Source organism: Typha angustifolia, chromosome 3, assembly GCF_048772165.1.
Source record: "Typha angustifolia cultivar Huaian chromosome 3, ASM4877216v1, whole genome shotgun sequence".
Lineage (NCBI taxonomy): Eukaryota > Viridiplantae > Streptophyta > Magnoliopsida > Poales > Typhaceae > Typha > Typha angustifolia.
The window spans coordinates 2,703,448-2,716,917 of NC_133241.1; the positions used below are offsets into that span (position 1 = coordinate 2,703,448).

Here is a 13,470-nt window from a genome sequence, read left to right on the forward strand (position 1 = left end):
CTTAAAGTCAACGACTTAATGCATCACAATAGCTCAAATGTGGAGCTTGTTAAATCTATTTTTACCCTAGAAGCAGCTGAGTCAATACTAAACAATAGTTGAGTCAATTTTTACCCTAGAAGCAGCTGATCTGGACTCAAACTAAGAATGGTTAGTTCTCAACGAAGTCAACCCTAAATGTTATTTCAAATGGAGATTGGAGCAGCTCGCCATCGGATGAAATCAACAACAAGATTTGGAAGATTATTTGGAAATGCAAAGTAGTCATCCCTTGAGTCCAAACTTTTCTTTGGCGCTGTGTTGTTGATGTGCTATCGATTTGAGCTTCGCTCAACCAAAGAATACCAACGATAGAGCTAACATGTCTGATGTGCAATGAAGCTCCAGAAACGGTTAGCCACTTATTGCTTGGGTGTAGTTTCGCAAGAGTGGTGTGGTTTGCTAGTAGGCTATGCCAAAGGGTGGAGCTGCTCCCTTCCCAGGTTGATTAATGGATAGTAGCTCTGCATGCAAAACTCTTAGCGGACGATCTCGCTTATGCTTTCAATATAGCCAGGGTGTTATGGAAAGAACGAAACAAGCAAATCTTTAACCAGAAACAGCTAAATCCAGGTGAAGTCATTGAAGAAGCAGCCAAGTTGATGGATAATAGTAATACACTCCCCTCAAATATTCAGAGAGCTCAAGATGGAGGCAACTTGGCTTCACACCCAATCATTCAAGAGAGGTGCAACTTCCTACCGAGAGATCTGATCTGTTGAGTGGATGCGTCGTGGTGAGGCTCACACGATGGTGGAGTGGGTATTCACTTAATCAAATATTCCAACGATGAGGGCTTAGACAAGGCTATCTACTTGAAGCACTACGAAAATGCACTCGTCGGAGAAGCACACGCTATTCTGTTGGGGTTAAAAAAAGTCATCTCATACTCATGCAACTCCTACAGATGGGTATTTAGCGACTGCCTTAGAATGGTCAAAGCTATCAATGGGCGGGAGGATCCTAAAGACCGGTCTGTTATTGGAATTCTTCAAGAATGCAAAAGCCTTTTAATGGCCAACACAGCAGTTAAAGTCCTATTTACTAGTAGGACAAACAATGGCAAAGCACACTCACTGGCTGGGCTAGCAGCAAGGAATGGCCAAGGCTTTGTAATCGCTTGCAAATCTGATGTAATGGCTTTCAATTAATACAACGTCTACGGACTTTCAGTCAAAAAAAAAAAAAAAAGCAAACCTAATTATAAAGGGTTATGTCAAGCCTATATCATGTGCTATCTACGGCATGGAAGTTGAAATTGTGAGCAAAAACTCTTAAATTGCTCTTATTCCATGAAGATCCTCAACAATTTCTAGTCCAAGTTTGGGACCACCTCAGGTCCATACTCCTATTTAGATTAGTGGTGAGGTAAGAAGGCCAGTGCTTTTCCTCGGTTGATCTTTTACTTCTTACTTCGTCTGGCTTCCTCTTAGAACTGATAAGGGAGTCTTTTTAACCTTCTTGTAAAATTTTCTTTCTTCCTCCTCTTTCTATCATCTTAAATTTTGTACACTCTTACTTCTTAATTCCTAGCTAGGCCATGCCAATTCTCTCTCTCTCTCTCTCTCTCTCTCTCTCTCTCTCTCTCTCTCTCTCTCTAACTATAACTGGACTAGAAATCTAGTATAGTATAAAAGATTATTAATACTAGTTTACAAATACATACTTCTCTCTCCTTTCATTTTATACCAACAAACTATTTCAAATTGATAAGAAAAACTTACATATTTGCCCTTGTGAGGGCAACATTCAAAACAGCTATCTTTTGACTCTTGTACTCTCCTCTCTCTCTCTCTCTCTCTCAAAAGCAATTGCCATGACATGAGTAGCCTCTCCCACCAAGCTCTCTCCTCTCAAATCCTGCCACATAAGTTCTCTGTGCACAAGGATTAAACAGCCACCTTTTTCAAAGCGATGAATTGGTTGTAGGCACCCAAGCACTTTTCCTCGACCCATGAGCTATTTCTGTGATTACTTTCAGTTGCTCATTTGTATTCTTATTGATTACCTTAAGATAGCTTATATGCCAATTTATATAGTTTTATGATGTTTTTAATGTTGTCAAACTTGTTATAAAGAGACATTTGTGACACTTTTAAATGTTGGGAATAATTAGTTGTAACAAACTAATTTGCTGAAAGATTTTACTGGTAACAAATTCTTTGTAGAAATTTTGCAAGGATGTGTGTTATTCTTGTGAATCTTTGTAATTAAGACCAGCGAATTTCTTTTGGAAAATTCACAAGAATCTTCGTTTAACTTGAAATTCATGTCACATCAAGTATAATTATTTCTTTAAAGAGAAAAAAAATATTGATCAATATTAGACACTATTATTACAAACTATATTAGTTTACAACTAAACACTATAATACCTTATACTAGTATAAACTAGTACGGCGATGCCTTCCAACAATACATTTGTTTACTGGCCAACAAACAATGTTGCTGACAATTGAGTCAGGATGGTTCGACATGATAATGTTGATCAATTGGTTGAAACTGACCCATTATCGCTTATTGGACCTGTGACTGCTAGCATTTTCTACTACTACAAATTTCAAATATATTCTATGGATGACAAACTGTGCAGGTAAATATGACCAACTGATGACCATGTATTATGATTGATAAAATTTTAGTATTATTCGATAAGACCATTGTTAGTCCTTTATTGTACATGATACAGTTTATGCAAATTGCATCTCCAAAAGAATAGACAAAATTTCTTACAATGCTTCAGCACTTGTTATATGCATCATGAGCCGCATGTAAGAGCAAACAAATGAAGCTCCAAGAAATAGCCACCAAATGTAGATCGACTGGTTCTGATTTTCCATGTTCTTTTCTCTTGCCTTGTCTTTCCCTCTCTTACATTGGCGATGCTCAAATGTGAGAGCTGTTAAGCTGTGGAGCAGTTAGACACTGTAAGGTATAGCAAGGATGCAGGATCATTCTCTCTCTGGCGCACTCAGCCAATGAAGGTAAAAGATGTTAACCGTATAGGATCCATGCAACCATTACAAATGATTCATCAATTCTGCTAATTTTTTAGTTCCTCTTCACATTCCCTTATATATGCATTAACACCAGGATCATAAGTTGCAGCTATCCGCAGGTACTTAACAGCTTCAGATTTCTCACCTTGTTGAAACAAAGTGCTGTATTCACAGGATCAATCAGATGAAACTAGTAGAATAATCAAAAGAACATAGAAAAGAAATAGAGTTTGACAGATTAGAAATAATTCTACTGGGCTGCTATACCTTCCTAACAAAACCAATCCCTGATAGTAGCAAGCCTTGTTCATAGGACTCTCGGGTTCCTTCATCTCAGCTATTCTCTTCAGGTGCTTGACTCCCTCCTGAACATCTCCCTGCATTTTCTACAACATTTTAGTATCCTTTACAGTTTGATTTCAGTGATCCAAAACTCAAAGTCAAAATGCAATTCTTGCATTAGATTACCTGCAAAACATGTGATACACCTGCGCCAAAACATGCAAACACAAGAAGAGGATCATCCTCTTGAAACTGCTAACCAACAAAAACGCATAAGTCATTCTAAACAAGAATCAGGCATCGTAACCACAATTAGAATTTCTAGTTAAGAATAGCATAGAAACAATTCTGGCATAAGAGCTGCATCAACAGTAAAGCAAGCAGACCTGCAATATTGCACGTTCAAAATATTCAGCTGCTTCAACATAGTTCTGTTTTGAGCACAGGATCTGCCCCATAGCAACCAATGCCCTTACCAGATCAGGATCTTTCTCAATTGCTAATCTGAGAAAGTTCGTGTTAGATTTACTGATAAGAGCAAGGATAATATCAAATCAATTGACAGGACTACAAAATATTATAAAATAAAACTAACTACCCCAGCAACGAAAGTGCTCTAACTTCCTCTCCTGTCTTCATGTCTTCTATAGCAAGCTGTAAATATCCAATATAGATTTTTTAGATGCCACTAACAGTTGCAGATGCCTCACAACACAAAAGAGATGCAGGTATCTAATATGTACTCACATCAAGGAGGTTCTCTGCAGAAAGAGTTTCTGCAGAGATTTCATTCTCCACAGTATTATGACTCCGAGGAAGAATGTCCTCTTGAGAAATCATTTTCTTCCCTCGGACTTTCATATCTGGAAGTTCCAACTTCGCACGAACATGTGCATTCCTGAGGGCTAATTGCTGCATCATTTAATGCTTCATAAAATGATTATCTGCTGAGATAAATCTGTATGATGACTTCCATAATACAAAATAAAAAGATAAAACTATTGGATTCACAGCATAGAGTCTAATACAAACAAAGAAATGGACCATCCAAATGTTCAGGAGAGAATAATTTATCAGCACCTTAACTAGAAGACTATCCTCTCTCTTTACAGAAATATAAAATGTCTTTGAAGGAGAAGTTCAATGACCTAGTTTCATTCATCAAGAAATGTCTTCGTGAGGTGACCTAAATCCTGGTCGCCTCAGCTAGATCTGACCAGGTTATATGAATATCCAGTGCTACCTGCTCTTCTGTTGCCTTATCTCATCTTTTACTTGATTCTGCTAAATATTTTGTCACTACAACATCTAACATGATTATTGAGATTTGACCAGTTCTAGTTCTGAAAGACCATGAAGAATGCTTTCTTTGCCTGAACTGAGCAACCTGCCAAATTGTTCAAGATTCAGGTGATTGAGTGAATCTTCTTAATCCACAGTTATAAAAGTCTAATTAAATGGAACTAGTGTAACTAAATCAGGAAAATTCCCCTTTGGAATCTGATTTGGCATAGCCATTACAGTAACTTGTAACATTTTAGTACAACAAGGAATTTACGAATGATTGAGAGAGATTTATTCGTCAAACCTGAAATAAAGTAAATGAGCTGTTAGTGACCCAGTAGACCAAAGAACCCTGCAAAATGAAGAAAGTGTATAAAGAATAATCTCTCACATATAGACCATGTATATCTGGAATTATACTAATGTATCTTTACTAGGAAAGACAACCATATTTGTTCATTTTAGATATAACAGGAAATATAACTTCTGCTTTAAATAACCTTTACATAATTTGAAGATTAGACCTCAAATTTTGTACGTATAAGAAAGGCTCACTCAAAGTAAAGTGAATAGAATTTTCTTTTTTGTTTAAATGCATTTTACCTCTATATATTTATGCTTAAAATTAATTTATTTTCATATATTTCAAAAAGTCTTAAATCAGTTCTTGTACTTATACTCAAAATTACTTTACCTATATATTTCAAAAAATCTGAAATCAGTCACTATACTTATAACTAAAATGGGACCATTAATTTTTCTATCAAATTTAACTGAGCGTTATGGCTATTTTGGTTATTTGGCGATATTATCTCAAAAACCTGTGTCCTAACAAACATGAGAAGATATTTGGTTCATTTTAGCATTGCGTAGTTAAATTTGACAGAAAATTTAACGGTCCTATTTTAGTTATAAATACGGTGACTGATTTGAAACTTTTTAAAATACAGGAGTAAAGTGATTTTGGGCGTAAGTACAGAGTAGTAAAATATATTTAATTTATTTTTTTCAGAATACATGTTCGTAATTTGGAGTTCAGTTATGAAACAACTATGAAATAGCGAATAAACTTTACAAAGTTCTGATTTTTATAGTATCAAACCCTACGACGTAATTAAACTTAAACATAGACGATCATCCATCATCAGCTTAAAGTGTCAGTTAATTTACAGTGTTCCTCACACTGATCCCACAGAAAATGTACGACAAACATTTATTACAATAATAAGAAGAGATATAAAAGTTCACTATCAACTAACAAATATTTATCATAGTACGCTCTTTCTTCTTTCTTCCTTTCTTTCATTCATTCTTTCTTCTTTTTTTCTTTTTTGATTTTTGCAGCAAGAAAGCTAACATCAGATTACAGACATTCAGGTAAACCAGTCATACTAGTTTATCAAGGAAATTAACAATTAACAGCTTAGCTGTTATGCTTGAACTGCTCCAACAGTATCCAACCAAAATAAGATAACCTGGTACGCAGAAAATGTCTCTTACCAAGAAAAGGAGAAAAATGAATATATACTGACCTGAGGTATATGAAATCCAATAAGAAGTAAAGGGATGGCCAGGATGTCAAGATATAACTTGTAATACTGCATTAAGAATAAGAACCAATTAATTTTTAGCATGAATATTCAATGATTACTAGATATAGTAAATTATAGCACTTGAAGTTTCTCATGAACTTCAGAAGCTCAAGAGCAGAAGACAATTTAGATCTTGCACTCCCTAGACACTGAATTAGGGGAAGCTTTGTGCACCTGAACATCCTTGTCAATAAACTATGAAATCAATATCCTTTATAGCAGATTAGTCATTAGCTACTATCTGCATTGCAGAAAAGGTTTTTATATTTCTCAGTACAGATATAAAATCTGAAGTTTTATGCCAACTCACTTTTGTTAGAAATCCTAAAATTCCTCGCAAATTCTCAAGTTGAACGGTCTGGAAAGAAACCTGCAAGAAGAAGTAATCATGATCAGTCATTTAACATTTGATAAAACACCGGAAATACAGCAATAAAGCGAAAACCTAAAATATGTTGTGTAAGTATGATCATGTGAAACTAGAATCTAATATAAAGCATAGCCAACTTATTGTCAAATAAAGCAGGGTTGCACTGCAAACAGTCAGGTAACAGAAACATGCACATCTAGCGTGATCCAGAGAAGTCTGGAACTCCAAATTAATATTCCTATGAGTAGTTGACTAGAACCGAGATCAAACATCAACTATACAATTTGCAAAGGAAACTAATGTATCTGTCATACATATGAAGCCAAAAGGAGGACAGAAAGAGTTAGATGAGTAGGCAATTTTCAGAGAAAAAGGAGGACAGTATATAATGACTAAAGATCTCTTAATAATTCTGGCTGATGAAATAGAAATGCCATTTCATTTAACACTTTTAGTAAAGGCATGTAAATCATCCACCAGAAGTGATTATTAAGACTTTTTCGTGGTAAAACTTAAATGGAAAGTAACAACATATCAGAATGTATACGGTATACAAAAAACTGTCACGTTTAAACCACCTTTTACTGGGTAAAGAATTTTAACCCTACTAGCTGGAAACCATTGTCCAGTACTTTTCTCTTGTTCACTCACCACTTCTTGGTATTAGAAAGCTGACCTACAAGGCTAAAACTTCATTTAGCAACTATAATCGATAAAAACTATGTTCTTTTGGTTTGTGAATAACAGAGTAAGCATGTCCAACAACCAACTAAAACATTAGTTAGTATACATGGAACACCACTATTGAATAAATGTTTCTTCGCTCCCTTATCAACTAATGATACTAAACATGCTTCCAAGGAAATTCTACATCCTAAATTTCCAATAGAAGAGTAGGTTTGATCTACTAGACTGCAATTCATATACAGTAAATTTAGAATAAATAGGAAAGAAGGTGCATGATATCAAGAAACCATTTCTAGTTAAGAAGTAATATGCAAGTCATAAAATTTCAAAACTCAAGAGTGAACCAACTTGGATTCGCTATGAAGTGCTTGAAAACAAGGTACAAAAAAGGAGCCACAAAAAAGGAACGAAGTGGATGGAACCCTAAGAAAGAGAGGTTTTGAAGGAACACCAAAGCTTGGAACCTAAATTAATAATTGGCTAGCACCATTGACCAATTAAATTAACAGAAAATTTTGCATTTAAGACCCTATCCTTTAACATATTGCAGGTTAAACCCTACATTTTTAATATTTGTAAATCACACATTGCATTTTACCAAATATTTGTTGAACACATTTTGTCTTTAGATGCATTAACCAAGGTTCAAAAGATCAGGATTAGGATTGGAATTGGTCTTCCGAAAAAATGATATGTATCGGCCGGATCAGCCGTATCAGTCACCTAGATCAGATCAAACTTTTTAGTTACGTAAAATTCTAAATATTATTTAAAAATGCAGAAAAACTTTTAAAAATTTAGAATTTTTTTTTTACCAAAAGTAAGAAAATAAAGAAAGAAACTATAGTGCAATGAGAACTGAAAAAAAAAAGAGAGATTAGAAAGAGAATGGGTGGAAGAAAACCAAACAAAAGAAAGAAAAACCATGGTGTAGTTAAGAAAAATAAGAAGAAAAGAAAAGAAAAAGGGAGAGTGGAAGAAATAAAAAAAAATTGAAAGAGAAATAAAGAGAAACAATCGTTAGAAATTTTAAAAAAAAAAACTGAAAGAGAAATAAAGAAACAATGGTTAGAAATAAAATAAAAAATTGGAGTTTGTCGGAGTTAGATCTGCATTAAGTTCGCAGATGCTAGATCTCTTCGTAAGCGAAACAATGGTTATATGGTAAGAGGAGAAAAAGAAAAAGAAAGAGAGAAAGAGAGACCGAGAAGAAAGAGTGAAAGAGTGAGAGAGAGAGAAGAAAGAGCGAAAGAGAGAAAGAGTAAAAGGGAGAGTGAGAAAAAAGAGCAAAAGAGAGAAAGAGAGAGTTCGGATTGGGATTGGGGTCGATAACCATGGCATTAACTAAATTTAACCAAACTCCTAGATTAAATTAACTACTCTAAAGAGAGAAAAGAGAAAGAAAAAGAAAGAGAGAGAAAAAATTAACTAAGAAATAGTTTAAATTAAATTAACTAAACAATGGTTATATGGTAAAGAGATAAAGAGAAAGAGAAAGAGAAAGAATGAGTAAAAGAGAGAAAGAGAGAAAGAGTGAGAAGAAAGAAAGAGAGAGAGATTGGGATCATGATCGGTAACCATGGCATTAACTAAACTTAACCAAACTCCTAGATTAAATTAACTACTCCAAATAAATTACCAAAATACTCCTACCCACCTAAAATCTTCACATCAAGAATCCTCTCCTCTATAACCTAAACTGCAATAATTATTAATCAATAAAATGTCAAACAAACAGAAACTAAGAATTGACACATGAGTTTTATCCAATAAAAAAGTAAACTTCTCAAGAATCTCAAATGGGATGTATCTTCCCAATTAACAATGGAGAAGAGAGAGTTGAAAGCATGCACTCCCCTAATTTTCCCTAGAAGAAAAAGAAAATAAGCGCATTTTACGCATTTTAGTAGATAAATGGTTTAAACTAGATGGAATATTCTCTTTTTACGTCATCTGCCTAAACGGCGTCAATGTTAACTGAACCGCGAGTGTGTTTTACAAATGTTTGGTAAAACATAGGGTGTGATTTGCAAATATTAGAAATGCGAGGTGTAAAAAAAGGCATAAAATGCAAATTTCCCTAAATTAAAGTCAAACCAAATTGAATCAATTATACAAATTAAACACATTCAAGCCAATTGAGTCAAATGGATTCAATTAGAATCCAGACACCTAAACTAACCCTAACCAACATTAAAATTACTCAAATACATCAAGTATCAGTTAAGTCTTTATTTAGAACAAATTGAACTCAAAATGCCAAAACACACCCAATTGACTCAAATAGACTAATGGTTGTGAATAATAAAATTAAAAGGCTAGGCTCCCTTAGCTACATTAGCCTTTTCTCTTCTCTAATGGCCATCTCTTCCTCTCTCCATGAAAATGAATTTCTTTGTGCTTTCAACTTGAATTTACCATTTGGATTTTGATAACCTCCTGTAATGATGACCTTAAAAAAAAATTCTATCAGTCTACAATGTACATGTTAATGATAACTGTGTTGGTGAATACCGACACATGGCATAAATAGTGTCACATAACACCCCTCCTCTCACCTTTTAGCATCGAGCAAAACAGCTAGAGGAGGCGAGTAACGGTGGAGAGTGTTGCTACGAAGTCATCGCCCTCCTCTCACCTTATCATCTATCATTTCCCTCCTAATGCAAATCATTTTGTCTAAACGCGTCACAGCTTTCTAAAACCCTTGCTTTCAACCTTCATTAGGGCACCAAGAGAGAGGGAGACAACAGCGATGGATGGCGAGCCGATCATCGATAGTGAAAGCTCTCTCTCTCTTCTCTCTGGCCGATGATGGAGCCTATAGTTTTGCAGCACGGATGGCAAGTGGTGCAGCACGTGTTCATGCTTGGAACATGCTCATGCAAAAGTCTATCATATTGTATACTAACTATTCCAACAACATTGTGTACTATAGTATAGATGAACTGCATAACAACCAAATGAACAAAACTAAGGGATAGTACACAATTGATGCATAGAGAAGTACCTGAACATTGACATAATGCAGACCAGCAATTAATATAGGGAAAAAGGAACCCAAAATGCCGTTTGGAAAGTCAGTCAAATTTTCAAACCATAGTGTGCCACCCTGCATGTTCATTCATCAGAACCTCTATAAGATAAAATCAAGAAAAAAGACACTACTCTAACATAAGACATTGAAACAGTTTATCAATACAAATAAATGATATTTATATCGAATAGTTTCCTTTCACAAAGATAAACAAAGTAATAACTAATAACACCAAACCAGAAAAGTATTACACCTTTTCAGTAATCACAACATGCATGTCTATCATTTAGCAAACAAATGTTGTTTCTTAGGGATGCGGGAAAGATTGGGCACCACATTTAGCATGAACAATCAAAGGAAAGGAAAAAAAATAGTGCAGCAAAAAGTTATGAAAACATGAGAAGGGATATTGCAGCCAACCTTGTAATTACTTATTACCATGAATATGATATACCAAGAATAAAATAAGAAAACAGAAAAGGAAACAATATTGAACTCAAAACACACCATTAGCACTATATGACTATACAAGCTTTAAATATCTAGAGTTCATTAGGAATCTTACTAGCATGAGCCAAAACTTATAAATTCTGAAACCATAGCTAACATTAACATCAATAGATACAGTTGCTAACTAGCGTTTTAGTTTCATAATAAGTCTCTCCTCTCTTGCTTGTTTTTGCATTAATCATGGCACCTTTCTGAACTGTTGATATCAGCTATTGGTCCACAAAATATTGTATCTTGTTTAGAACATCCTGAAAGTCAAGTCCGATATAACCTACCAATATGACTAGGAGAAGGGTTATTGATGTCAAAACTGAAAATCTTGTAACTTGTATCAAGATCTATTATTCTATACAAACACTCTAATCTAATTCTTCAAAAGGCAAATATATTCCACTTAAATCTTTATGAGCCATATGCACACCCCATCAAAACTTTCTATCATATCTTGTTTGCCACAGGGGCAACAAGGTATATTAGCGGGGCTGATTCTAGTGTCCACATTTATGGGCTAGCTCTGACTAAAAAACCTTCAAATGGGAGTAGAGCAAAAGCATCAGTGAGACCAAGGATGGCTGTGCCAACTGGCATTTGCCGTGCAGATAGTGGCACACCCATGTGCCAAGTTGTAATGACCGACACGATATGTGTAGCCCTTTTTATTTAATTTTTTCTATTTTCATAAATCATCATCAAATTAATTTTAATTCCCATGTATGTTCAATATTCATGTCATATCATAGGAGAATTACAAAATTCTTATTTGTATGAAAATTATGTGAGATGTTACAAGCAACATTACTATTAGTGAATGAGTTTTAAAGATTATCAATAGTATTTAGTACAACATTCTCGTATTATTCTTGTGACGACAAATAAAATCTTTGATTAGGGGTGCCAAATCTTAACCGGATCCGATAATCTGATACGATAACTCAGCTCTTAATCAAGTTTGAGTTTAGTATAATAGGGTTCGGGTTGTAAATAGGTCAACCCACCTAACCCGTTTAATAATCAGATCGTTTTTGAGTTTATATAGCTAACCCGTTTTGACCCATTTGACCCGTTTAAGTATACGGGTAGGGTCGGGTCGGGTCAGGTCAACCCGTGAACCCATATATATAAGATAACTAAAGTCTAAAACCTAAATTGTTTACCCACTCATTCTCTTCCCTCTCCAACACAGCCGTAGCCGCCTCATCTCACCTAAAGGGCAAAAAAATTTCGCCGCGCCTCCTCTTTCTCCAATCTCTCTGGCCGCCATCTGCTGCCTATTCAGAACAAATAGCACCACAAGATGTTGCTACATATGGTGGACTTTGTGCACTTGCTTCTTTTGACCGCACTGACCTGAAGGTTCATCTTGCTTTTCTTCTTCTTCTTCTTCTTCTTCTTCTCATCATTTGCAATTTTTCTTGTGTGTTAATGGATGCCAATTTCTCATGCAAAATTTTGTTATCTCTTTCTTTGTTAACAGAAGAAGGTCATCAACAACATTAACTTCTGTAATTTTTTAGAGTTGGTGCCTGAAGTCAGGGAACTCATTAACAATTCTATGCAAGGTAGGATTGTATAAGTGAAATTTGTTTAATTTTCTTTTACATTAGTAATCTTTGTGTAAAGTACTTATAATATGTACCACTCAACACCAGTATTACAAACTATTTTCCTGAGGTAATCAGTCTTGGAAATGGGAAGAATAGGGCATAACTGGAAAGCAGAGTTACAGGACATTGTCATATCTTGTCCACTTAGAAGGCTGTATAATTGTTGGGTAAGCAATGTGATTATTTATGCTAGAATTGTTAGGTGCTGTAGTTAAAAGGTTTTCTGTATATAGGATTGCTGAGTACATATTCTCTCCTTTGATACCCTCCTCGCCATCATCAGCCTTGCAGCCCTTTTCCACCATATTCCTTTGGCTATAAGAAATTGGAACATGAGTTGAGATTTCTCTGACTTCCACTTGTGATCATTTCTTCTATCAGTTTAAAATCTAATGGTAGAAATTGGTTACCATGACCTTCATTGTAGATGGGAATATTGGTTACCATGACCTTCATTGTAGATGCCATATTCCCATGTAAGGAATACGTTGCCAACCATCACATACTAGCCAGATAATGATTAACATTAAAGACTTATAATACCGATTATTTTCTCAGCATGTTGTGCTGCTGTAAGACCATAAAAGAAGTCACTCTGGGTAGAATGGATAGTCTTGTTAGAAGATAAATTATACCCTAGAATGTTTATACAGATATTGCAGGCAGGCTATATGAATCTTATAACACACCTCCTTTAACAGAAAATCATCTTTATTAGTTTGACTGTCTGCAATTTGCAGTAGATTATGTGTGTAACACTTGCATGGGGATTTGTCAACATATGACTAGCAACTGCCAAAAAGTGAGGCCTTCATTTTAACATGCTTAATAAGTTTGTCTCATAATAATGCAAGTAAATACAGATATTCTGATTCTAAGTTCTCTCCTAGTATATTGTAGTTGTATCAGGCTATCAGCTTTTTCCTCGAGACATTTGACATACTGGACACTATCATAGATTGCAACTCAGAAAGTTGTCAATGCTAGCTGATTTGCATAATGAAATATTGACCTGTACCAGGACAGTGTACTTCCACATTTTCTTGGTGCCTTGTATAGCTGTTAC

At 35.0% G+C, this 13,470-nt stretch overlaps 1 protein-coding gene across 2 annotated transcripts in view; it reads right to left on the reverse strand.

Annotated features, from left to right (window-relative positions):
- Positions 1-2,629: 2,629 nt before the first annotated feature.
- LOC140779758 (ALBINO3-like protein 2, chloroplastic) overlaps positions 2,630-13,470 on the reverse strand; it is a 36,757-nt gene continuing 25,916 nt past the window's right edge. Inside the window, exons 5-14 of one of the 2 annotated variants that reach the window (XM_073125004.1) lie at positions 10,264-10,365; positions 6,507-6,566; positions 6,137-6,202; positions 4,909-4,956; positions 4,068-4,232; positions 3,919-3,974; positions 3,707-3,824; positions 3,507-3,575; positions 3,306-3,415; positions 2,630-3,200 (exon numbers count right to left, since the gene is read on the reverse strand). In XM_073125004.1, coding sequence (XP_072981105.1) covers positions 3,083-3,200; positions 3,306-3,415; positions 3,507-3,575; positions 3,707-3,824; positions 3,919-3,974; positions 4,068-4,232; positions 4,909-4,956; positions 6,137-6,202; positions 6,507-6,566; positions 10,264-10,365 — 912 coding nt within the window. In that variant the 3' untranslated portion in view covers positions 2,630-3,082. The remainder of the gene's footprint in view (positions 3,201-3,305; positions 3,416-3,506; positions 3,576-3,706; positions 3,825-3,918; positions 3,975-4,067; positions 4,233-4,908; positions 4,957-6,136; positions 6,203-6,506; positions 6,567-10,263; positions 10,366-13,470) is intronic. The other variant, XM_073125014.1, reaches the window with a different exon arrangement.